This window comes from Erithacus rubecula (genome assembly GCF_903797595.1).
Source record: "Erithacus rubecula genome assembly, chromosome: 4".
NCBI lineage: Eukaryota > Metazoa > Chordata > Aves > Passeriformes > Muscicapidae > Erithacus > Erithacus rubecula.
Genome location: NC_136686.1, coordinates 31,176,852 through 31,201,687, shown reverse-complemented (window position 1 = coordinate 31,201,687; position 24,836 = coordinate 31,176,852). Strand labels below are relative to the sequence as shown.

General features: G+C 46.3%; 1 protein-coding gene across 5 annotated transcripts; it reads right to left on the bottom strand.

Moving 5' to 3' along the window:
• On the bottom strand, positions 1 to 24,734 carry LOC306801041 (suppressor of cytokine signaling 1-like). Of its 5 annotated transcripts, none has more exons than XM_079303684.1 (4): positions 23,144 to 24,734; positions 22,390 to 22,489; positions 4,873 to 4,997; positions 1 to 1,715 (listed from the first exon to the last, which is right to left on the bottom strand). In XM_079303684.1, exon 4 carries the CDS (start codon positions 1,647 to 1,649, stop codon positions 966 to 968), a length of 684 nt encoding a protein of 227 aa, XP_079159810.1. In that variant the 5' UTR covers positions 1,650 to 1,715; positions 4,873 to 4,997; positions 22,390 to 22,489; positions 23,144 to 24,734; the 3' UTR covers positions 1 to 965. The 5 variants fall into 5 exon arrangements, with proteins under 5 accessions (XP_079159810.1, XP_079159811.1, XP_079159808.1 ...); XM_079303685.1 differs by lacking the exons at positions 22,390 to 22,489; positions 23,144 to 24,734 and adding exons at positions 5,198 to 5,335; positions 14,832 to 15,220; XM_079303682.1 differs by lacking the exons at positions 22,390 to 22,489; positions 23,144 to 24,734 and adding an exon at positions 14,649 to 15,220.
• Between the last annotated feature and the right edge of the window lie 102 nt (positions 24,735 to 24,836).

Genomic DNA, 24,836 nt, shown 5'->3' with positions numbered 1-24,836 from the left:
TTTATGAGAAATTCACTTGTTCAGTTTCAGTTTGATTGCCAAGCCTGGGCACTAAACTAACTGGGCTTCCAACATTACAAGGGAATGAAATTATTGGCATGTGTTCACTGACTTTTAAAAATCAATATAAAAATTTTATTAAAATTTTAGAAGTTTTATATAAAAAAATCCTTGCCTTTTCAGAGGCAAAACCAAAACATCTTCTGATGCTCGACAGATGGCAGCAGCACACTATCAGATGAGCTTAAAAAAGGGTGCAGGATCCCATCTCTTCACACCCTCCCAGGGCAGATATCACTCTCCAGACCAGGGTTATCTCTGCAGGAATGCCATGCCCTTAAATACAGCACAATCCATCTTCACTCTCAAAAATCCAAATAAAGCAATGCAAAAGCCAGTGAAGCTGCACGTATGGTACATGGCTGCAATGGTTTCACTTGGTGCAAACACTGGCCTCTGAAGTAACAGGCATCACATTTGTGCTGCAAGGAGAGAAATGTGCTCTTGCTTCACCACAGCTTCGTGGGTCAGCACAAGGGTCATGCCCATCAATGTCCAAGCTGCACTGCTGTGGGACTGGACTCAGCTGCACTCCACATGGGCAGATTTGAGGCAGAAATGAGCTCAAGAGCTTTGGGGTAGAAGAGAACACAGGGCTGACCTGGGAGGACAGGCAATTCACCTTTTTCTGAAGCTTTTAAGTTATAAATGAAGCAAAGAGCAGAACTTGCTGGCAGTGGAAAAGTCTGCTCTTCAGGTCTGGCTTTACCCCAGGGATGTCTGGGGAAAGTCACACTCAATGTGTATGTAGGAGGACACTTCTGTCACAGCCACTGGGTTCAAGCTCTGCTCCCTTTGCCCTCCCCCTTCTTCTCCTGGCAACCAGTCCAGCCTCACTGGTGTGGAACATCCCACCAGCACAGTCATAAAAGAGGCATCTCCCTTCATCTCCCATATGCACAGCATCATCTCCCAGCCCAGGACAGAGAGGGGCTGGGGCCAACGCTCCCCTCTGACCCTCCCCTTCTGTCCAGGGGTGAGAACCCCTCTTCCCTCAGACGCATCCCCAAGGAGCCCCCCAGCCCTGCTCTGTCCTCTGTCAAGGCACCAGCAGGGAGGCTCCGGATGCACAATTCCCGCAGCGTGGGCACTGCCCGGCGGCTCCGGCACAAGGGCTCAGAGAAGACCAGGGGAATTCCCCCCATCTCATCAAAGTGCAAGGGGTTGTTCCGGGTCCCCGCCACCACCAGCTCCAGCAGCCGGACCACGCAGTCCGAAAACCAGTTCCTGAGGCGGAAATAGCCCTCCTGGAAAGAGATCCGAAGGCTGACGGGCCCCGCGGGCATCCGCACGCTCAGGCTGAACAAGCAGTTCCCCTGCGCGCTGTCCCGCACCAAGTAGGTGCCCACGGGCTCCTGCTGCAGCTTGGCGTGAGCCTCCCACACCGACAAGGGGCCCCAGTAGAAGTCACTGGCCTGGAGGATATTGAGGGATCGCTCCAGCACTTCCCACTCGCAGCTGCGGAACATCCGGAAGCGATCGGGCAGGCCGGGCGGCGCGGGGCCGGGGAGAACACTGCGATGTTGCCCTTGCAGAGGAGAAACAGCGGTGTGTGTCTTGTGCTGATCATCTGGCCTCCCTCTGATCATCTCTCAAAGAGCCCATGAATCCTGGGAAGATGCTGCCTTTACCATGCTTCCTCCTTTGCATCCAGCCTGTGGGACAGAAGCAGAGTGAGGCAAACCCAATACCTTCTTCAGCCTGGGCAAGACACTTCCCAAGGGAGAAAGACCAGCAAGAGTATCAAAGAGGGTACCAAGCTATTGCACATCACCAACTCCCAGCTGCAGGGACAACCAAGGATATATTTGTGCAGAAAGGGCTCTAGGTGGGTCCCCACCAGCACAAGGTGGCACTTTACAGAGCTCTGCATCCATTGGGTTTCTGTGATTCACAGCCAGTGGCTTCTGCACACCCTCCAGCAGACCTCAGCATTTCAAGATTTCCCTCTGCTGGATGTTTGAGACTCTTTAGAGTGGCTTTAAGATTGGAAAGGTGAAATTATGCCACAAATCAAAAGGGAAAGATTTCCTAAAGCACAAAATTATAATTTACTTTGTCATTCAGTGAAAGGTAGAAAGGCTTCCACACACAAACTCCAAGGTTTCCTCACACCTTTCTTCAACAAATATATTGACAACAGGACTTAGCAAAAGAAGAAGACAGGTATGAACCTTCCTCACCAAATCCCAGGAACCACTTCCTTATCCCAAGACATGCTTTGTTTCACCATGTGAGGAGAAAGCAAAGGTCTCAGATAAAGACCCCTACATCATCTTCAAGGCTGAGACTACCATGAATGAGTTCACTTAACACTGGTACCAGACACTGCTGATGCCCTTCCAGACTCTTAACTTCTGTTTCTTCCAGAAGGAGAACACCCCCTGCCTGCAGACAGTGCTGCCCTCTCCCAGTCACCATCCTCTAATGTACTGTCATGACCCTGCTCATCTCCAGCACCCTGTGTTATCATCAGGCTGTTTTCAGAAATGCAAATTTCTGAACCCAGTGTTACCATCAGCCATCCAAGTCACTTCAATTATATATCTAAAAAATACATATTCTAAATGTGTGTGTCTGTACAGGCACAAACAAAAAAACCACAGCCCTAAGGCAGAGGTTCATTCTGTGTGAGAAGCTGAGCTGTAACACACCACTTCCCCAGGCCTGACAGTCAGTAGCTCGCTGCCAAATGCTGCCCTCACTCCCTTGACTTACTCCATTAACCCAGTCATACTCACTCACAGCACAGCCATGCTTGAAGCAGCAGAGAGTGCTGGCACAGCCTGCAGCAGAGGAAGAGACACAATTCATCTCCAGCAGTCCCCTCCTTCCACAGACTTGCCAGAGTATCAGGACTAGGGGCTCCTATCAGGCAGCAGGGAATGTGCAGGGACCTGTTCTGGGCTTGCTCTGCAGGGAGAGCTTTATGTTAATTTTAGGTCCTTGCAAGGTTCCCCTGTCTCAAACCCTTTGCCAGCTATTCAAGAGCCTCACATTATTTTTGGTGTTCATGCCAGCTGGCTGGCTGTGCACTCTCTGCACCCCGGGAGAGGACAAACATCTTTCCTTCACATGGGCACAGTAGCTAGAGCAGGCATGTGCCTGGCAATGCCTTACTACAGACATCTTTTCTAGTCTAACATCTCTCTCAATACTTAACAGTAATAATATAGCTGCCAGGCACGTTTCATATATGAAGCCATAAACATCCTTTCCAAGAGCAGCCTGGGAAGCTGATCCAGCTTATAGCCCTGTGATTTGCAGTCCACAAGCTGCTAATGTCCCTGGTACTGTTCTGAATGCTGTTGATCCTGCCCTCTAGGTACTTTCATAGTAGGAGGGAAATTCCATGCTTAGAGAAAGGTGGGAGGGGTAGGAAGGAGTTAATCAAGCTGGTTTTTTTCTTTTCCATTAAAAAAAAAAAAAAAAAAAAAAGGCAGCAGTTGAAAGCAGCTCAGACCATTCAGCAAGTCAAAATAAATCTTCGGTGAAGGTGATTTAGTGAGCAGGATGCAAACAAACACGGTCACCACTACAGCAACAAGGGCCATTTATCACCACCGAAAATTCAGCACAGAAGGCACCACAAGGAGTTGCAGCATCTCTGCCCCTCTCTGCTGGGCAGGAAGCTATAGGGCCCTCTGACATTAGCTCCTATAGAAAACAAAGATCATCCACCAGGTGCCTCCAGGACTGTGGATATAGCTTCAAAAGGAGTGATAAGGAACCCTCCTAAACAGCAACTTCTCTGTCCAAATGGAAATTTTGCCAATTTCACGGGTCAAGGTTGGAAATTTGATTCAAGCACAGAAAGAGAATCAGGCAGCTGTCTTTCACTTCCAGGCTAGTTTTAAAAATAACAACAAATATATAATTTGTTTAAGGTTGCAGATGCTATTTGACAGAAAAAAACCCCAAACTGGTTTGTCCCAGTTTTCAACCTTGAGTCATTCACCCGTCCTTTAAGAAAAATCCACTGCTACTAGAAATCTGACTGACTAAGAACTGAGACTGTCATAATTTCAAATTCAAAGTAAATGCAAAAATAGCACCTTGACTATTTGTTCACTTGGTTTGAAATCTACATATAGGTCAGAGCCTCAGATGGGGGGAATTTGTTTAGCTTCATTGACCCATTTCCAAGAGATAAGTGCTTGGCCTGCAGCACAGCATTAGTTACAGTAATACTAGCCCTAGAAGTGCTTCCTGATACTACCTTCAAGGTTCACTTTTAATGGGTCAACAGGTCTTAGGCATACATGGCCTCCCACATCAAGGAGGATGTACAGACCCAGGATTAGGAGTAAACCCAGCCAGGGGTGTAATAAAACACACATACATAATTAGTTCTGCTGACTTGTCACACCACAATTTGCTTTCCCTCTTCTCCCCTCCAAAAAAACCCAAAAAACCCCAACGCCCAAACAAGTTACTACCTCCTTACTGCAAGTCAGAACAATGCTTGCAGCCAAAGCAACATACCCTAAAAAGCTGGTGTCCTGCTAATTAAAAGGCTGGATAAGTTTCCCCAGACTTTCTGATTTACTGCAAGTTCAAGAGCTTTTCAAAATAAGTGCTCTTGACACAGGGCATTCTGCTTTCCTCCTCACTCATGACCCAGGCAAGGCAGTGCATTTTATATAAGGAGACAATTCTAGTAAACCAGGGGACTGCACTCAGTGTGTGGTGTCAGCCAAGCCAACCCTGCACCCTGGGGCTTGACAAATCTGGTATGTTCAACATCAGCCTTAAGTATTCAGCTATAATGCATCCTCACACTCTTGTTCCAGGACACTTGAAAATGCTTACCTCTTTGTCTTTGCCACCCATAGGGATGAGTTTCTGGATGTCAGGACTGGAAGTTGTCCAAATTCAAAAGCTCTGATGCAGCATTTCCCAGTTTTTGCACAGCTTTACATAAGAGCAAATCCATCCTTTGAAAAGAAAGAGACATCCATCAAGCAGGTGACTAAGCCCATTAGTTTGCTGTAATGTGGATCTAAAATACAACAAATCTGGGGACAGGGTGTTTGTCTCTATCTCTTTGATCTGTGTTACTGTAGAAACACATATACAGCACTTCAGATAGCAACAGAGACAGCAGGTTATTGCTGTTACTATTATTGCTACTTACAAAGCCAGGAACTGATTAGGGCCAGGCAGCTCACAAGTGGCCCAAGGACAAATAGAAAGACCATAAAGTTGCCATCATCTTCCAGAAGCAGGAACCATAAAACCCAAATATTAAGAGATGATGGCAACAGGAATAAACCTAAGGACTCAGAACAGCAAAGTCCCAACTTGTGCTGAATACAAAACACAATACTTAGAGTATTACCTTGAAACCACATAGGTATTCATTCAGTGCTGAGTTATCCTGATTGTGACCCAATCTGTTCTGGCCCACACTCTTCTGCTCTGCTTCCCCAGCTCTCAAGACTTTTCTTTCTCACCTTGCAGATGCAAAAGTAAACCCACTGACCTGGTGGAGCAGCAGGCCACCACTTGTGCAATCACGTGTCTGTCAGTGGATCTATCTGCAAGCTGAAAAAACAATCCCAGCTTTCTGCATGCCTTTCAGAGGCAGTCCCTGCACAGCTTCACTGGTACCTACCTAACATCACCTCTCTGCATCCTCCCCAGCCCAGTCCAAACTGGGCACACACCCCACAAGCTACACTGACTTGCAGCTAGCAAAACTGCAGGTCGACCCCATTATTACACTTCCCCACTACCACTCCATCTGGCTTTGAGATCTCCCAGATATCAAACCTGCAGTTCCCAGAGCAGTCAGATGGAAGCTGGGATAATTAGGAAAAGCTCTCCCTAGGGTACCCTGCAAGCCCTGGCAACAGTGTCCCTACTCCAGGCAGCAGAGCCTGAGCACGCTTCTCTTGTTTGCACGTCTGCATCCCACAGAAATGCATTGCCTACTGATTTGTGGCTGGGAAGGCTATTTCAGAGGAAAGCTTGAGCAAAGGGCTGGAAGAAACCTCCCTGGTAAGAGCCAAGCATGCAGCACTGGGTTTAATGGCAGGCCAGCCTGGCTCCCAGACCACCACTGCCTGCCCCACACTGGCACTGACACAGTTTGAGCCGTGCCAGCATTGCCATGGTGCAAGTCACACCAGTGCCCCCTGCCACAAGCACCCTGCCACAGCCAGGGTGATCAGGGCTGATCCAGAAAGGGATCACGGAGGGGAAGGCAAAGGAGATGCACAGACAGACGTGCCAAAGAGAACAGCTGTGATTAGAGGAGGAATGTGGCCCAGTTCAGCCAAGAGGACCAATGTTAATCACAGCCAATTTCTCCAGCACAAAGCAGGCCTAGGAAACAGTTCCCTCTATTTTTTATGCCATGGCAGTTTGATGTGAGACTGCCATTATATCTGACACGAGAGAATATGTGGGAAAAAAAACAAACCACACCTCACATACATATCCCAAACCAAAACTGCATTTCCCTACACAACCAGCATCCAAGGATGCAATATTTAATAAAATAAGCTGAGGTAGCACACACCCTGTGACAGTTCATACTTTGCACAGAGACACAGTGCAGGAAGATCCTGCATGCAGGCTCTGGGAATCAGCAGCTGGACACCTTGCAAGAAGATTTATCTTATCAAACACCTCCCAGCTTTTTGGGTCTGGAGAACATACTTCAAAAGCCACAAATAACTTTGTATGGATCTGATATTAATGTTTGGTACTTCTTAACATATTTTTCTATGACATGTGTTTTCTGAATTAATATGACACTTTGCTAATCATGGCTAAAAGGTTTTTACTCCAAGAAAACCAACAAGACAGTGTTATGTGTGCCAAATACTCTTAAAGGCAGGGAAGTCTGCAAGCACTTTGGTTTCTCTGTGACAGGCATTAAGAAAAACCCAACAAAGTGGCAGTTTAAAGGAAAAACTAATTGCCTTTCCTGGGCTAACTGAAGGAGCTGGAAGAAAGACATCCATTTTTAGGGTACCCTCTTTAAACTTTGGAAATGCTACACACTTTCAGAAATACTTTCAAATAAAAGAGCTTATTCCTCATCAAAATAGCCCATTGTGAAACTGCAATCCTGCTATTTCAGAATAACAGAGAAGCCTCATCACTTCCCTGAACTCAGAGGCTGCTCTGCAGTAGTCACAAGGAACTATAGCTTATTCCACAGCAAGTAAAACTACCAAAACTACCTTCTGACTTCTGCCAATGACATCTTCTACTGGAGAATTATTTCTCCTGTAACTACTGAGGAAACAAGAAGAAAAAAAAAAAAAAAAAGAGAGAGAAAAAAAAAAGCAAATCAGGAGGAGTTACTACTAAGTTCCAAAGCTGTAGCAGAGCCTATCCTGCTATGGTTTAAGCAGAGAGTTGTTGCTTGCCTCTGGCCAACAGCATTTTTGGTAAGTGAGGGAAGCCCAGTCGCGTTGTTGCTCCTGACCTTTGCAGTTTCACAGCGAGCAGCCATTCCTGTGAATGTCAGTACACAAAACCTCAGCCCTGTGCTTGGCCAGGGAACACAGAGCCTGTGCTGCTCCCTTGCTCTCCCTCCCCACACACCAGCTTGGGAAGCAGCCCCTGGAAAGGTGGCTGGAGCTCTCCCCAGTTCGGGGGCAGAAACAAGGAAACGAGGAGAGAGCACAAGGAGGAAGAAGAAAGAAGCCAAGATAACAGCAGTCCCTGATGTCTCCCTGCTTGAAATACTCTGTCCCATCTCCCTGCTTGAGAGGGGGATCAGTGGGAAGGGGGTAGTAACGCCCAGGGCTGACTCCAACCCATCACAGCTCCTCAGCATTACCAGCTCCCCCCACCCCAGACCACCCGCACAGGTACATTTCCTCTGCCTTTCCCTACTAAATTGACTTTGTTCCAGAGCCCTGTTTGAGGAAATGAGTAAATCCTGAGACACAAAAGCCATCAGTGGTCCCTGTGACAACCATGGCTTTTTATCAAAACCATCACATTGAGCCGGAAAGGAATTCAAAGAAGCAGCTAACTCTGAGAAATGAGCAGAGTCTGCAGCTAAAACTGGTTCAAGTATCCTTACCAGAACTGTGCTGCTAGAGGAGTCCCAGACGATTAACCAGCATGAGCACAGGGGGACAAGGGAAACATCCTGCCTTGACTCTTCAGAAGGACCAGCTTCAAAAGATGTGAGGGGCCATTACACAGCACCAGTTACTGTGCCTTCAGAGGAAAGGGCAAGGGTCAGAAAGCACAGACACATCACAAAGTTTTATAGTGGGGGATTTTCAATACACAAAATAAAGAAGCTAGTCCTAAAAGGCAAAAGTAAAATGAATAAAAAAATAATAAAATTAAGCCATGACAGGTTATTTAGGAAATCTTAAGTGACAGAGTGTGCAGACCTCCCACAAATGATGGCACAGAGATGCTGCCTGGCTAAGAGGACAGGCTTGGGGGACAGCACAGGTCACACTGCAGGTAACAGCTTGCAAGGGCTACTGCTGTGGATCAGAGACATCAAACACACACACTAGAAAACCACAGTCCCTATTTAAATCTCTCTACAACCTCAATAACCCTTCAGAAGATGAAAATATAATCCTGGAAGAGCCAATATAAAGGAATAGAAATTATTGACAGTAAGGAACAAATTTATATGTCAAACTGGGAGAGTAGGTGGCCAAGATAAAGGAAACAAAACCCAGAAAACATATGGCATTTTCAGTTTATCAAAAACAGAAAGTCTCAGGGGGAATCATTTAGTTGAGTGAGATAACAACTAGTGGGGACAGGGACACTGTATAAAAGTTACACAAGCAAGCAGGTATTATTTTTTTCTTGCATGGTATGTTGAGGAGATTCCCAGTGTTTAATGCTGATTAATCTGAAAGGAAAAAAGAGGTTGCTCTATTAGAAGAAATGAATGGGGGAAAGCAATGTTAAAGCAGAAAGCCAGCTGGGCACAATGGACTATACCCAGAGATTTTGAATTGGAAATGGATGGTTGAGATATAAAGAGAGGTACTCTCTCAACCAAATCAGATACACTAGCAACTGCCAGAGGGCTGCAAGTATTGGAAGGAACTTTTTTTGACACGTGCTGCTAAAGCAGGAACAACACAAGGCTACCTGGTGTGGGGGAAAGCCAACCCCCAGGCAGAGCTCCCCATCAGGCAGATGGCACCTGAAGAAGCAACAGACGACAGAACATACTTTGTGCTTCCCAAAAGCAAGTTGAGAAGTTAGACACAGTATATGAGCTAAAGAGCCAGGAGCACACCAGGACCTGGACAGCAGATGGGCAGAAGACATGAAACCACAGGGTGAATGTGAGGTGGAAGAGGAGTGGCTGGAGGAAACCAAGGCATTTCATTTCAGCCCCTGCACATCAGGTCACCTTCTGCCACCCTCCCAGCCACTGCATCTTCCCCCTTGTTTGACTCAGCCCACTTTGCAGAGCATCCCACCTCACTCCTCAACAGGCTGGTGTGTACAAGCAGCCCAAAGGCTCCCCTTCTCTTACACAAGCCCTGCCCCCTGACTGTCACATGCTGACCCAGGTCTCTTCCTAGAATTGTCTCTCCCTGTCTTCAAGCTGTCATTACCCACAACACCTCAAACCCCTGAGGCCTAACTTGCTCCCCACAGCCTCATGTTACTTAAATCTATGCAACCAACTCAAAATGTAGTGAGCCCTCTCCATTGCCTTCCCAGGGTAAATAGAGACAAAATCACTTCACTCTGTGCAGGACAGAGAAGTCAGAGGTCATTCAAAATTCATCAGCAGGAAAGCAGGAGGTCAGGCAAGACTTTGTCCTGACACATGCAAATGCACACAGGCTTGTAGGAAAACCAGCTGGGTCTGTATTTTCAAGAGCAATAAATTAAGTGGCGCAGCTGACCAATGAGCCGAGTAACAGTGATGAGGGTTCATTAAGGAAAGCTCCAGCTCCGAATGCAAAAGCAGTCATTTAAAAACCAAGAAGCAAGCAGGAGGGGGAAGGTGCAAAATGGATGGGTGGGAACATAACAGTAATGTCACCACCACCTGAGAGAATACAGTCAGTTCTAGTCACCTGAAATAAAAGCACACGGAGCTGAAATGAAAAGGCTAAGCCTAAAGATGGGTAACAAGAAGCAACATGTAACTGAACAGAGAGAGACTGGTGAAATTTCATGCTCAGTTTAGAGAGCAGATATATATACAAGAGGATGCCAGAGAAAGACACAGTACAATCAGGACATTCTTTCTGTATTCTTTCAGAAAACCAGATGAGAGGAAGTTCAAAGGTGACCAAGATTGAAAAGTAACTAATTTTAAAACTCATAAAAGGAAAAAACTCCAACCATGTAGACTGGGTGGGGAAAGTGAGAGAGATGATCTGAGGAGTCTCATTTCTCTTCTCTCACAAACGTCTTTGCTTTGTTTCTGTGCTGTACCCACCATGCCATGCTTTAGTAGACCTTAGGCAGAGGAATCCAGCAGCAAAGAGCTGGGTTTTTAGCAACACCTTTTTAAGACACCTCTTAACCATTCAAAGCTGACATAACAGTAAGGGGAGCCCAGCACAAGGCATAAATGCCCTTTGTGCAAAACAAAAGTAGTAAACAAGGGTATATGAAGTCAATACAAGAAATTAACTATGGACCCGCTGCAGAGTTAAAATAGCTCTGTCCATGTTTTCTTCATTCTTTAATGCCTAAAAAGAACAGCACACCTCTTCTTTGGATATGCTGACTTGAATATCAGCGTGCACCCTACACAAACAGCAGATTTCAGTGTTTACTGCTAAAGCAGTAAATGTTTCTCCAGCTCCGACTTCCCTCCTTCCACACCACAAAATCTCACCAGAAAACAAGGAAGAACTAAAATATGGATAAAGAACAACACTGCTGGTCTGTTAAAAAGCATAATCGAACAATTCCTGCACAATCAAACTGTGCTCATCACAACTAGTGTGCAAACTTATGCTGAACCCCCTTAGCTTCAGCAGGATCTGCAGAAGCCCAGCTACACAGTTCAGACTGCAGATATCTGGCATTTTCTAACTGCTAACAGCCACACTCATTTTCTTAGCTTTAGCCTAAGTTTCCAAATAAACTTTGCAACTGAGGAAGTATGACAGTAGATCCAAACTGTTTCTGAACTGCAGAATCACATACACACAAAAAACTCCCTTGTTGCACAAGGCAAAATCTGAAGGCAAATTTTTCTTCAGCATTAGCAGGGAGTGAGGGGAAAGACAAAAACCCTCTGCAAAAAAGGCAACTGAATGCTACCAGCTTAACCCAATTTTGCCAGCCACTGCTCCAGTATAAAGCTGAAGGAGCCCATATGCAAACTTTATAGTGGCACCATTCGATTCTTCCCTTCAACTTTGCACATGTTTGTGAGCAAGCAGAAGCACACAAAGTGCAGGAGAAGCAGGAAGGGAGAAGGCAGAGAGAATGTGCATTATCAAAATACCTTGAGAGCGGTTCTTGGAAATGTGCAGCCTGCAAGCCTGTATCAGACACTCATTTCCTGTGAAGTGCACACAGGCCTTCTCATTTCTCCACTGAAGAGGATGAAAATAAGGGGCAGCTCTGAAGCCTCCAAAGACAACACAAAGCAGCATTTAACCATTCTATTAAAACTAAATTCACAGTTTTTACACTATTAAATACCTATTGAACAGAAGCATTGATTTCCAGAAGTTTAAAAAATAGGGTTTTCTACACCTTTCACTTCTAAATCTTAATTTGAAACCTTGCATTTGGTGAGGGGAGAGGGGTAAGAAGAATTCTACTGTCATTTTGGTCAGTCACTAACACAAAGTCACCAAATCCTGCCACATCAAACAGCACTGCACCTTTATTTTTTAAAAAGATTTAGACTGATTTCAGTTAAATAGTGAGCTAATAAATACCTTACTGAGGCAAAACGTGCAGGATATGCACAAATGCAAACCAGAAGAGGAGGGTTTAATGAAGTGGACTGACAGAATAAAAGGGGTTAAGTTGCTATCATACCTGCCTGCTGCCTCTACTCACATGTAACCAAGGATCTAATGAATGTAGCATTAAGTTGCATTATTTTAAATAAAAATGCCTCTTAATGACATACACACTTAACACCTTTACTCTCTAAAAAGATATTGTCCCTGTATGGCTCACTCAGCTCTCGCACCATCCACATTTTAAGTTACAGAGATGCACGTGCCTTCCTCTCCCATCTTGTGAGCTTTTGGCAAGCACCACTAGCTGAGGTCTGCAGTGGCCTGGAATAACAGCTCAGGAACACATCACCTCCCCACAGCTTTTATTAATCTAACCACAGTATCAACCCGACCCAAATGATGTCATATTTAAGTATTGGCACTATCTCTTTATTGTTGACCAAACCAAGGCTGGAGAAATCAAGGACAGAGAAGCTTGTGGGTGGCAAGGGGAGAGAGGGGTGGCAAGGAGCTGCAGGGAAAGACTAGGAGAAAAGAGCAAAACATTCCCAGTGGGGACAGAGAAAAAGAGAAACAAGGGAAAAAACACAGCTCTAAAGGCACATTTTCTCCTTTGTTTCTCAGCAATGCAACCGCAGTATTAGTGACAGCAATTAAGAATTTACACCACCCAACCCCAGCTCTATCCTTGCGCAAACCGACCACCAACTTCACAGAAATCCCAGCTGGACCAAGGAGGGTAAGAGGCACTGGCTGCAAGTTTGGAGTTGTCATCTGGAAACTGAATTTGGCCCTCTCTGAGCAGGCACAGTGGGGACTGAGACACATACCTGGGAAGATCTGAAGAAGCTCAGCCTCTCCTCAGCACTCCTCTATGCCCATTATTGGGGATCCTAGCACAGTTTACCTGTGCCTTCCAACATAATCTTACAGAAGACCCTTGTGCTGCCACTTAACCCCACTACATTTAAGTAAATGATAAGCAAGCCAGGTTATTAAAGGACATAAAACATATAGAGCATTAACAAGGAACACAGAAATAACCAAGGCCCAGATCCCAGTTTAACTCAGGAAAAGATGGGAACCTGTGTGGGAGGCTGGCATCCCAGTAATCCTGCGGGTTTGTGCCCAAGAGCCCTCCCCTCTGGAGGGAACAAGAATCCATACTTCAATAACTATGTTTTAAATTACATACCCAGCAGAATCATTCATGAACACAGAAACAAAGCTTGGCTTCATCTACAGCGACTGGCCACATTTCATCCTAACTTGATTCAACCAAGAGCAACATTATGTGATAATACAGCCTCAGTCTCACAAACTTCTGTGCATGTGCATGATTTTAAAGCACATGACCATTGCCCTGCTGCGACTGAATGGACCATTTGACATTCACACAGCATCTGAATTGCAGTTGCAATTGTTCAGAGAAAGAAGATATGCTTGCATACCTTCTTAAGGACACAGTCAAAGGAGAATGAAACATCAGGAAGTTAGTTATTTCTGATTCCACCCCATTTGCAGAGTGTGGTCAACATGTGACTGGGTTTTTCATTTAAATTCTGAGAGCTGCAAGGACTAGAACTAGTAAATGGCACTGTCTGGACCACATAGTCCTAAATAGCAGCTTGCTAACAATACTCTTTGCCCTCAAGTTTCCAGAACAATGGTCAAGCCACATCCCCCTTCTTCACCATGCAGAAGAAAAAAGTCAGGGACATTAACTTAACATTCTTCAGTTCCTCTCAGCTATCTCTGGGACTTATCCAGATCCTGTTTCCAAGCTTCTACTAAGCAAGAATTAATACACACTTAAACGGAATTTTTTAAAAAGGAAAAAAAAAAAGAAACCTAAGAGTAGCATGAGCTGAGGTTTTAAGCGGTAACCATTCCAAAATTCTCAGTAACAGCGCGTGCGTTTGTGGGAAAAAGTGAGTAGCGGATCCTGCATGGCTGTGAGCACCATGACTCAGATTGCATAAAGAAGGAGGATTTAGCGATAACCTTTGCGATGAGGCTTCTCATGGGCGCGCAGCACTGATCTTCTGAGAAACGGCAGGTGTGAGGCTGCGTTCTGACTGTGCCCGGTCTGGAGGATGGCGAGTTTCTCCGCCTTTCAAGGCAACCCCAAACGGGCATGCACACCCCCGAGTCACAGTCACCCCGCTCCCCTGTAACGCCTTCACTTCTGGCAGGCAGCTCCCTTTTCCAGCTAAGACTAAGTGAAACACTCTGAGCCCCTCTTCTCCAGTGCTTTATGTGAAAGGAAAGAAGTGGTGTGAAGACCAAGTTACCAGGACCTGTGCTGCTTCCCTACAGACCCATCTAAGACAACACATAATTTGCAGGTTTCACTTTAAAAGAAGCATCTCCCTGTCCTAAGGCTGTGAAGAACACCTTGAAACCAGGACAGTCCCCATGGAGCCTCCCAGGCTACTCCCAGGACAGCACATGGCTCCCTTCAAGGCTGGCGGTGAGATGCCAGCATCCCAAATCTCTCCCGACTCCTCGGGAAAAGCTCCCCAAGCTCCCCAGGAGCCAAACCAGAGGGGGTTGCACCCCTTCGCAAGCCAAGGGGGGATCAGAGCAGACAGGCAGACGGACAGACGGACAGACAGACAGACTCCTCGCAGCCCGCCCCCCAAAAAGGCCGTTTCCAGTCAGCGCAGCACAACTTACTCTCGGCACCTCCGGGGCCACGGGCGGGCGGCGCTGCCTGCGGTGCGAGCGAGCGCTCAGTGCCCGGCCCGGCCCCCGCCGCTCTCCCGCCCGAAGCCAAACGGAGGCGGTCCCGCTCCCCGCCGTGCTCCGCATCCCCCCCCCCGGCCCCTCCGCTCACAAAGGGGCCGGTGCGCGGCTTACCGGGGGCGGCGCGGCTGCCCCGCCGGACCCTCCTCGGCCGCGGCTTCGGCTCCGGACAGCGGAGCGGCACAGAAGAGAGGGGAGGGGTAGGAGGGGAGGAAACCCCCCAAATGTTTCTGTTCCGAGGAAGGAGCCACGGGGGAGGGGAAGGGGAGGGGTTTCTCTCTCCTCCACCACCCCGTCTTTCCACGGCGTGGCTCTTGCAAAGGGGAAAAAAAAAGTAAAGGAAAAAAAAAGTTTGGGTTTTTTAAACAGAAAACTTGGACGGATAGCAGGGAGACAGAGAGGAAAAGAGGGGAAAAGGAAAGGAAAGAAAAAGATGCTGTGTAAGCCCCTGCGCCGCTGACTGGCAGAGGAACCCCACCGGGACGGCACCGCAGCATCCGCCAGCCCCGGGACCCGCCGGAGCCACGTGTCGCCCCGGGGAGGCGGCGGCCGGTCCGCGGTTCTGCCCCTCCTCCCGGCCTCCATCAGCTGCCCTGGGCGCGGGGCTGGGGCACCGCCGCTCGCAGGCACCGGGGAAGGGGCCATGTCCAGCGCAGAGGGCTCTTTACACCAGCGGAAAACAGAGAGCCTGCTCCCTCCCTTACCTGGGAGCTCTCCCAGCTCCCCTCGGCCACTGCAGGAGCTCTCAGAAGGACACCGGGCACCCTGCAAGCACAGTGTGTGTAGCACTTCAAGAGCGTGCCCCAAAACGCGCACTGTTGCCTTGGTGGTCAAATCAGAATACTGGAAATCATATAAAAAATTACAAATGCAGAGAAACCTTATCCTATGAAATATGAATAGTGCACTGCATGGTACATACTGTAAGCATATTGCTGCTCAGAAAGAATAGATGTAATAGAAGAAAAGATAAATTTTGGAATTCAGTACAAACCTCACAGCTTAAAGGCCTAGCCAGTAAGGAAGCTGTGATTTGATCATGTCAGCAGAGCTCTCACTCTCCTACATACTTTCTCTTGATGCTGCTCATGTTCCCTGGTGTGTGTATACCAGGTGAATTGCCCTATTGAAAAAGCTCTATACAAACCCCAAAAGCAGACATGCCCTGGCTGCTTTGTACCAGCCTAGTGATGCAAAGCAGCTGTAATTCCAGCTTGAGCAGCAGACTGAAAACTTTACAGCTGCTTGGCACTGCTAGGGAGCATAAACCAGTCAGAAACACACCACTGAATCTGATTCTCAGCCTTGCCAGAAGTTCCACTGAGTGTTGAGACATCAGTTCTTGTTTTTTCTTTCAACCAAGCATGAAGATGCTGCTGACCACAGAAGAATTTCTGAACTTCCATAAGAATCTGGGCAAAGCACTTCATTCTTTTTCAGAGAGGCTTCAGTGGGAGGACCTGCCGCTGGAGCTCTAAATCACAGCAGGGATGAAGTGCTCATCTGTTCCATTTTTGGTTTTTAAGTAGGCTTGTCACACTTTTTTTTGTATTTTTGGATGACAGCTTCAAAAATATCCTGTGGTTTGCTTTGCAGTTGCCTAGTAGGGAGTCTGTTTCCCTCTGTGGATATTTATAACATTTATTGGTGACTTCACAGACTCTTCCAGCCACCTTGGCTTAATGTTAAATGGTCTGGTCTAATTCTACCTTTTCTTCTTCTTCCTTTTCATCTTTCCTTGTGAAAAGTTAACCAGCCTCATTGCTCAGAGATGTCTGCAGGTCTTGCTCATATTTCTCTCATCCACTTGAAACTGTGACCTGGCAACAGTTACAGCTGAAGCATATTGCAACAACCATCACTGGCCATAAAAGCCAGTGAGACACGTCACAATGGCACCACTGACCACAGTTTTCCAAAGCTCAGATTTGATCTACAGGGTCCAAAATGTGTTCAGGATCAAGGTACCTCAGAGGTGGCTTCATTATAGGTGGAAAACACAAGGATGCTGAAATAGCTTGTGTCCTGTGGCATGAAGGAGGAGAAGGCAACCAACCACATCACAGACAAGCACAGGCTGAGCCTAGTACTGAATTTCTTTGCTGTGAGCCTGAAACCAAGTCTGGATGTGTTTAACATGAAAAACAAACCCTGTCTTTAGGTGAGTTTTCTTGAGGAAAAAAGAATACAAGCAAATTCCCTAGAACCAAGAGACTTCCCATGCTATCACCACTGGAGTGAAAGTTTTTTCCCCCAACTGCTTTCAGTGCAAGGAAACCCACGTGAAAGGCTTTGTGTAATGACAGTGAGAAAACAGGCTGGCTAGTTTGAACACTGTCCACTGCTGCATCTCTGGAGAAAGCTGGATTCATCCTAAAGACAGTTTTTAAGATGCCTAGGATGCTGATGACAGCCTGACAAGGAATAGCTCCCAAGAAGGTGCCAGGATTTGTTCTTAGGATTTACGAGTTTTATCCTACCCCTCATTTTTTCCCCTACCTATGGATACCTATACCCTCACTATCTCTGATACTGAAACTTTAAACCCCATTAAACATGAAAACATTAATTCATAGAGCTGCTGACAGAATGAACCATTTCCAGAGAGTTTTGTCTGAAATCCTGCTGCTGAGACCAGTAGGCCTGAGTTTATTCTGCCTTTGGATCATAGTTCTACTTTGTGGTGTTTCTGTGCTTGCTCTTCAGCAACCTACAAGTCTTTAGTAAGTTCCAAGATGTTGATATCCAGCAGCCCAAGAGCCAGTAACACCATAACAGCTTCACTCCTTCTCAGCATGCAGATTCCTTTACAGCTTGCATAAGGTAAAAGGAGCCACAATCTGCCTATTTACTGCTGTCAGTTTGGGAGGTGTGGGAAAAAGAATAGTATTTTGGGGCAGGTTATTGCAAACTACTGAATAAAGATGGTTTTCTGGGAAAGCAAAAGACAAACATTGCCTCAGATGAAGGGAGAGAATAATATGATGAGGAGAAAAGAACTGGAGATAATGAAGCACTGAAAATTTGCAGAAGAAAGGAAAAAAGATACCAATAAACCAAATGAGAACAACATGGAGGGCAGAGAGGAAGGAAGATGGGTGAACACATTAGATCTCCCAGTACTGACTTGCCCTTCAGCTTAGCAGACCTGTGTATGGAAGCTCACCTGGAGCTGGAGCACCAACTCCAGAGCACAGGTGACCAATTATTTAGGATCTCAGTGTCCTACTGGACCCCCAGCCAGACCCAGGCATGCTGTTGCCCTCTGGTGTGGACACTGACTTTTTGGATGGAATATTAGTAGGATATGAAGCTGCCCTGACAGTGTAGCTGACCAAGTAGCCCAGATATAAGCTGGGGGTTCCTGCCAGGTGGTTGGAATTGGGGAGGAAAGGGAGAGGGGAAAGCAAGAGGAAGGCCCGGGTAGCCTGGGTTGAGAGGTGATCCAGGCAGTGCATGAGATTTTGCACAGAAGGGAGGACAGAAGAATGCTTGTGGGGTGAGTAGGAAATGACTGCCACCATCTCCTGATGTGCTGCAAGTCCAACCTGCAAATAATACAAAATGTAGTTTGACTGCATTCAGTCTTTGGTAGTTTTTCCCTTATGACCTTTCCTCCCATTTTGAGATGGTCTCTCTCTTAACTTGGTAAAAAGTCTCCTTTTAGGAGGTGCTAACAGCAAAGCATTTAGAAGAAGGAAAAAAAACCCCAACACTACAGAAAGAGAAAGCCAAGAGGACTAAACCAACACATAAAAATCCCCCAGCCTTGTTCCTCTGCTCCCCTCAGGAAAAAAAAAAAAACAACAAAAAAACAAAAAAACAAACCAACCAAAACCCAACTAACAAAACCAAACAAACACCTTTAGTGGTTTAGAGCGAGCAGAGACTGTTTTAGTTCCACTCTTATGAGAAAAATTAGCACAACTAATACCCTCTTTGCATGAAGCGGTGGCAAGGCCCCTCCTTCCTCTAGCTGAGCAGGGCTCTTCTCAGTAACGACGGGAAACTGCTTTCCAGGAAAGCGAAGGTACAGGGGCTGCCCAGAGCGCGGTGACCCAGCGCGGCTGCGGGGAGCGGCGTGCGGCGGTCTGCGGGCTGCCAGCGCCGCTCGGAGCGGCTGCGCGTCCCGCAGGATGAGAGGGGAGCCGGAGCCAGCCGCGCACGGCGGCCGAGGAGCCTTCGTGCCAGTCTGCATCGCCCTCTGCTTTACCCCACGAGCTCTCACTCAATGCCAGTCCTTGCCCCTGCTTCACTTGAGGGAGGAAGACCCAGCAGACAGCGACCTTCTAGGTTTTCAAACAAAGCATCTGGCTGCATAATCTGGAAGGTATTTAGGTCAGATTTAAGCAGCTGCAGTCTTTTATAACTGTAGAGCAAACCATTCCCTCACCTCTGAATCTTGCCTACATGTCAAACCCTGGAGCAGTCAGTACAGGACAATCCAGGACAGGGGAAACGAGGTATCAGCCTTCCACACCACTGGACTCAGGTGTGAGCTCCTTGAGGCTTTGTGGCCACATAAATCCATGACCACCCCAATGCTGGGTAACTTCTCCCAACATTGCTGCCCAACAGACGTGGAAGTGGAAGCTCAGTTAAGGATTTCATTGTATCCTTGAGGAAATGGGTGGATCTTGCTCAAATCCCTTTGTTCAGAACCCTTCAGCTGGAACAAGCAGCCTCAGTCCTGGCCATGCTTTCCCAGTTTTGTGTCTATCCATCCGTCCTCCTCCACTGAGGCCAGTGGTGATGCTGAACCCCACTCACAGGACACAGGCACCAAGTTCACTCACTTCAGGCATTTCTCCAAAGCAGACAAAAACAGCTGGGAGAGGCTGTTGGCAGGGAGCAATCCAAGACAGAGACCCCATAACAGAAAGGTCCTAAGTCATTGTTTGAACTAGAAAAAGGGGCTTCTTCAGCTGAGAAATCCAAACCTCTAAATGAAGTAAAACAATATGAAATGGAGTATAGCTATGGACTATAATTTTGGGAGTGGTTGTAGCAAAAACATTGCAGGCTGGTACCATCTGACAGTAGTGTCTATTGCAGTAGACTAATTTCCAGACCACGCTGCTTTCCAGATGATCACAGGACAAAGAACTCTGTCACATTAATCATTGTTGTTTTGTTAAACATCCCATCTTCATTAAAAAACTGCCAATGGTTGGAAAGCTGCCAGCATCCTAAGTAAACCACTGAAGTATTTAACTCCTTTGTCCATTACCAAATGTATACCTCGTCTCTCAATTGCTTTTTCTTGTGCCATTGTTAGGTAGTGTGACAACTGGAGAAGCAAAAATGCAATGCTACATAGGTATACCAAGACTTTGATCATATTGATCCTAAATACTTCTCTCTCATAAAATGTCTTCCAACTCCTTAACAGGCCTTAAAGCTCTGCCAGGAAGCCTCTCCAGCTTGTTCCCTTCCTCATTGAATCAAAGCTGTCAAAACTGGGAATTCTTTCATACCAGTAATCACCTCCGTGGAATTAGCAGACACAATATAATCTCCTGCAATATAATCACATTACACCTGTTCCGCATTCTCTGCTTATACATGGGAGAATGGAATTAGCCTTCCTGACTGCACTCAGAGCTCACATTCAGCTGCTGCTCTGCTGTGAGTCAGTCCTTTGCCAGAGTCACTTCTTCCACAAACAGCACTGCCAGATCCAAAGTGTTGCCCGAGTGGAGTAACTCACCACTGGACTGTTTCAACCCCCCCCTTACATACTTGTATCAACTTTAATATTTTGACACTTGCCATCCAGTCAATTCTCAGTCCGATTACTACAAAATGTGTTAATTTGGTATCATTCCAGTATTTTAAAAATCAAAACATAGTGTAAGACTATCAGTTCCCTTGTCGGAGAGCTATTATTTCAACAGCTTTTACTTTTGTTAGCAAAATCCATAACCCAAATCTATAATTTACATCTCCAGAAGTTCCCAAGCAGTTTTATAGATTCTTTTCCATAAACACATGAGACTTAATGTTAACTAGAACTTTCCTTGTTTTTAAATGATCCCAATATGTGCTTTTTCCTTATTCTGTCTGAGGTCAATAAGGAGCTGGTAGGCCTGTAATTACAAGTGTCGGATTACTTACGGTTTTCATGATTATTTCATCTCAGCCTATGGAGAATCTACAAGATTTTCCAAGTGAAAGACATTTAAGTCTAGACAAGAGCTGGAGAGAAATTCTTCCCCTGTCTCTTCATACATTAAAATAGATGCATGCTCTAAAGATGGGTATGGGTTTTCTAGAGATCTGGAGAGTAGCTCACCTCACAAGTTAATCTAAACAGGCCCAGGGGATGGGAACCAGCAGAGACTCCTGAATCTGTCCCAAATGTAATAGACTTTGTGATTAAGGAGGAAATGGAAAGCTGAGACTGGAAAGAGTTTATTTGTATGATAGGTGCTCATATATAATTTATATGCAATAAATGTTTCTAGCTATTTCATTAGTTGCAAATAAAGTGATACAAATGTGCACCACTTGGACCTGATGCATGGTGTGTGCTGGGGCTGCTTCCAGATGAATGGTGGTGGTTCATGTGGGAATGATTTAACACCCCAGCAGCCCCACTATCCAAATTATGCTGCAGGTGAATCCCTGAAGTAGATGCACTCCACTTTTCCAAACACTCATTGCTTGGCTTAAAACAAAGATTTCCATTTAAACTATCATATTGGCCTCAGACTGTGGTGGTAAAAAGCCAGCATCTCTTTGTCTCTCTCACCTTCTCACAGCTGGAGAGTCCTGGAACAATTGAGTTTAGCTCAGCTGGTTACAGCATGATGCCAATAAACAAGGAGAACCACAGGTCTGGAGCAAGGGGGAGAAACCAATTTAAGCTATGACAGAATTTTTTTTTTGCACTTAGTATGTAAGCAACTTTTTCAATCAGAAATTCACATAAATGAAATTCAACAAGAAATTAGGGAAAGCCAAAGAAAAAGTACACCACACAAGGTACCTAGATGAGTCTGTTGCTGTTGAGCAGAGCCCAGAAATCATGAGATGATATTCTACCCCAACTCCTCCCACCTGGGGAGCTCATTTAAACTTTTGAGACTTCCTGTGACCACTCCAAGGCAAGCAAGATCTGTTGATGGAGCTCAAACCTGTGAGTCAGCATGTTGAATCTGCTTGCATGATAACATGCTTGCCTGTGATCGTTTTTATTTTCCTGTCTACTCTAGATTGCAGCATATGCTTACAGTATGGGGCTTTATATAGAGGTGTGTCCTCTATATATCCTCTGAAAGAAATCAGTTAAGCTAGCAACAGTATGCTTTGTAAAATGTATATAACCACACAAAAGAAATTGGGGTACAAGATTATTACTAATAAATCAACAGAAATAGATCAATATGTCAGTACTTCAGTGCTTGAATCCAACCAGCTATGGGGAATTTGTCCCTTGACAGCAATCAATCTGCTGTACTTAAAGTTTCCTCACCAGATCTGCAGCTAGCACAAACTGATCAATGCTGTTCCAAGTCAGCAGAGCAGAACAGCTTTGCATGTCCCAGTGTTCACCCTTGCAGGTCTCCTGCTCCTTTGCAAGGACACAAAGGTTAAATCACCCTTTGCTAAGCACATGGGATATCTCACAGTAACTCACAGTTCTTTATTCAGAACCAGCTTTTCTTACCATCAGTCCAGTGTAGCTCAGCCAACACGCCAACACCTTTCCAGGTAGAGTCCACTTTGATTCTCCATGAGCAGCAATCCCACTGCAGTGGCATGTGGCACTAGAAGCAGATGCAGCAAAATTAATTCTGTGAGCCATCCAAATTCTGCTGTGCAACCTGCATAAGGCCCTCTCCTCAGGGGGGTTTTCAGGCTGTGCTAGGGGAGATGCACAGTCTTGTAAGATGTTGGGCTGCTCTTTTAGAAGGGTGAATAGCATTGCTAGAGAAGGCATGAGGGACCGGAAGGACAGCTCAACAATCTGGCTTTGGCTAATAGAGGGACAGTCCTGCACAGAGCACACCCCAGTGCAATCTTCTTCTCTTGGAGCTCTATCTGAAATCACCTATTCCAATCAATTCTGTGAGGAATTTTTCCTTTCCCATCAGGTGGCTGCTGATGGAGCCTCCTATCAGAAGTGATTTAGGATGCAAGTCACAGGAGTGAGAGAATGCATTATTCCCATCTGAGTCCCAGAATAATCCCTGTGACTTGAAGCAATGAGACCCCAGACCTCTTGGCTGCTGGAATGGGGGAGAGAGTCCAGTGTGGTGGTCCAAGACCAGTGGGTGGTCATGCATATACCACCAGGGCAAGCATTTACAGCAGCATCCCAGGATTATCCCAAACAAGGCTTGCACCCAAATACTGCTATTAGGTAGAGGTAAGGCCTGACAGGTAAACAAACGAAAACAACTTAGATAACTACCACCTACCTACAAGCTCTGTCCAGAGCTTTTGCCTCTGTGGGACCAGCTCCAGCACGTACCTTCCAGAGGATGTTGCTTGTGGGTGCAAGTTCTTGGAGGTGAAGTTCTCCATGCCTCAAGCACAGGTGGTAGCCAAGGCCTGGGAATAATCTGTGCTGTGCTTGCATGGCTGGCTGGACAATGCCACCACCTTCAGTGGGCTCATTTCTCTGCTCCCCAGAAGTGGATCTGGCCCATGAATAGCAATGAATTTTCCCGGCCATGACCTGTGGTCCCACCAACCACCAGAGTGTGTGCCAGCAGTCTACATAACTTCTCATGGCACAGGGTCCTCTTCCTCAAAGTCATACAATAGACTGAAGAAAGACAAGCCTAGCAGCAGCCATTGCATAACAATTATACTGCCGTCTGGTGGCTTCTTTGGGAGTAATCCCAGGAATTCACAGGAGGGCCCTGCCCTCTGTTAGCAGCAGCTGCTACTTGATTATTGATCATTATTATTGAGTGCATTTTACAAATCTGTTCTGCCAAGCTGTCTCTTGCTTTCCACCTTTTGTAATCAGCCACCCACCTCTGACTGTTGTAGGAGAGAAGCTGTAGAAATTTCTGTGGCCTCTCTCCTTCTGCAAGGCTCCCCCAGCCCTTGCAGTTTACTTTCCTGCTCCTCCAATATGGAGGTCTAAGATAAAACAAAGCACTGGACACTTTGCAAACCTGGAAAAAATCATGTTCTGATTTCCTTTTTAATGGCTCACATGAAGAGGAGGCTGTGAGTTACACAGTGCTCTGGTTTCTTCTCAGTGAGGGGTTCCCAAGGTTATGTTTCAACTGTTGTGGTGCAAAGCCCATTTTGCCAGGATGAGTTAGAGCTAGGCAGGAGAAATAGGGCTCTAAGCTTCTGCATTGGTTCCTTTCAAGTTTTTTAAGCTGTTCTGGAAACATATTGTGTAATTTAGGAGACTGATGTGCTGAACTGAGCGTAGGGCTTTCAGTTACCAATACAAAAATGATTCCTTAAGAACATACATTCATTCTGCTTCCTTCAACTGTTCCAGCAAGTGGTCCCACTGTTCACAGTGTGATTTGACTTTGCTTCCTTTGACCACAGAGTCCTTGACTGAAGAGAAGTGGTTGTGATCTGCATTAGGCCTAGCAGACTGACTGCTGGATGGAATGAGAGGCACCAGCAAGCAGCCATACTTCAGTATTGGCTTCCTTGAAACTTGGTCTATGCAGACATCACCTTTTTGGGCAATTAATGAGGCAAACTATATAGAGACCTCTCCATCTGAGAGGGGTCTGTTCCCACAGAAGAGGGGTGGAGCAGCTGAGGCAGTGCTGTCCGCTGTGTATCTGTGGCAGCTGTAGTAGAATCAGTTCACTGTGATGGGTCACAGTATGGGAGGGTGACTCTTGTCCCTGAAGCAACACGATTTCAGCAAGCGTGAGGAGTTCAGAAGAGTCTCTCTCTCAGAGAGTGACAGAAGTTCGGTGTTAGTGTCAAGCACTGGGCCTGTTTGATGTCAATACGAAGCTCCTGGGTCACAGTTAAAACACCTCACACTGTGTCACCACAGTACAGGCAGTTTCCATCATCAGTAATGTGTCTTCTCGAGGTAGTCAAGGATGCAGCCATAACTCCTTGATTTCGACTCCTCAGAGATTCCCAGCACGCCCAGGAGGTTGCTCGCCGCTCCAG

Excerpts from the sequence above, each read along its gene's own strand:
- LOC306801041 (XM_079303684.1), bottom strand. The coding sequence starts at position 1,649 with ATGATCAGAGGGAGGCCAGATGATCAGCACAAGACACACACCGCTGTT.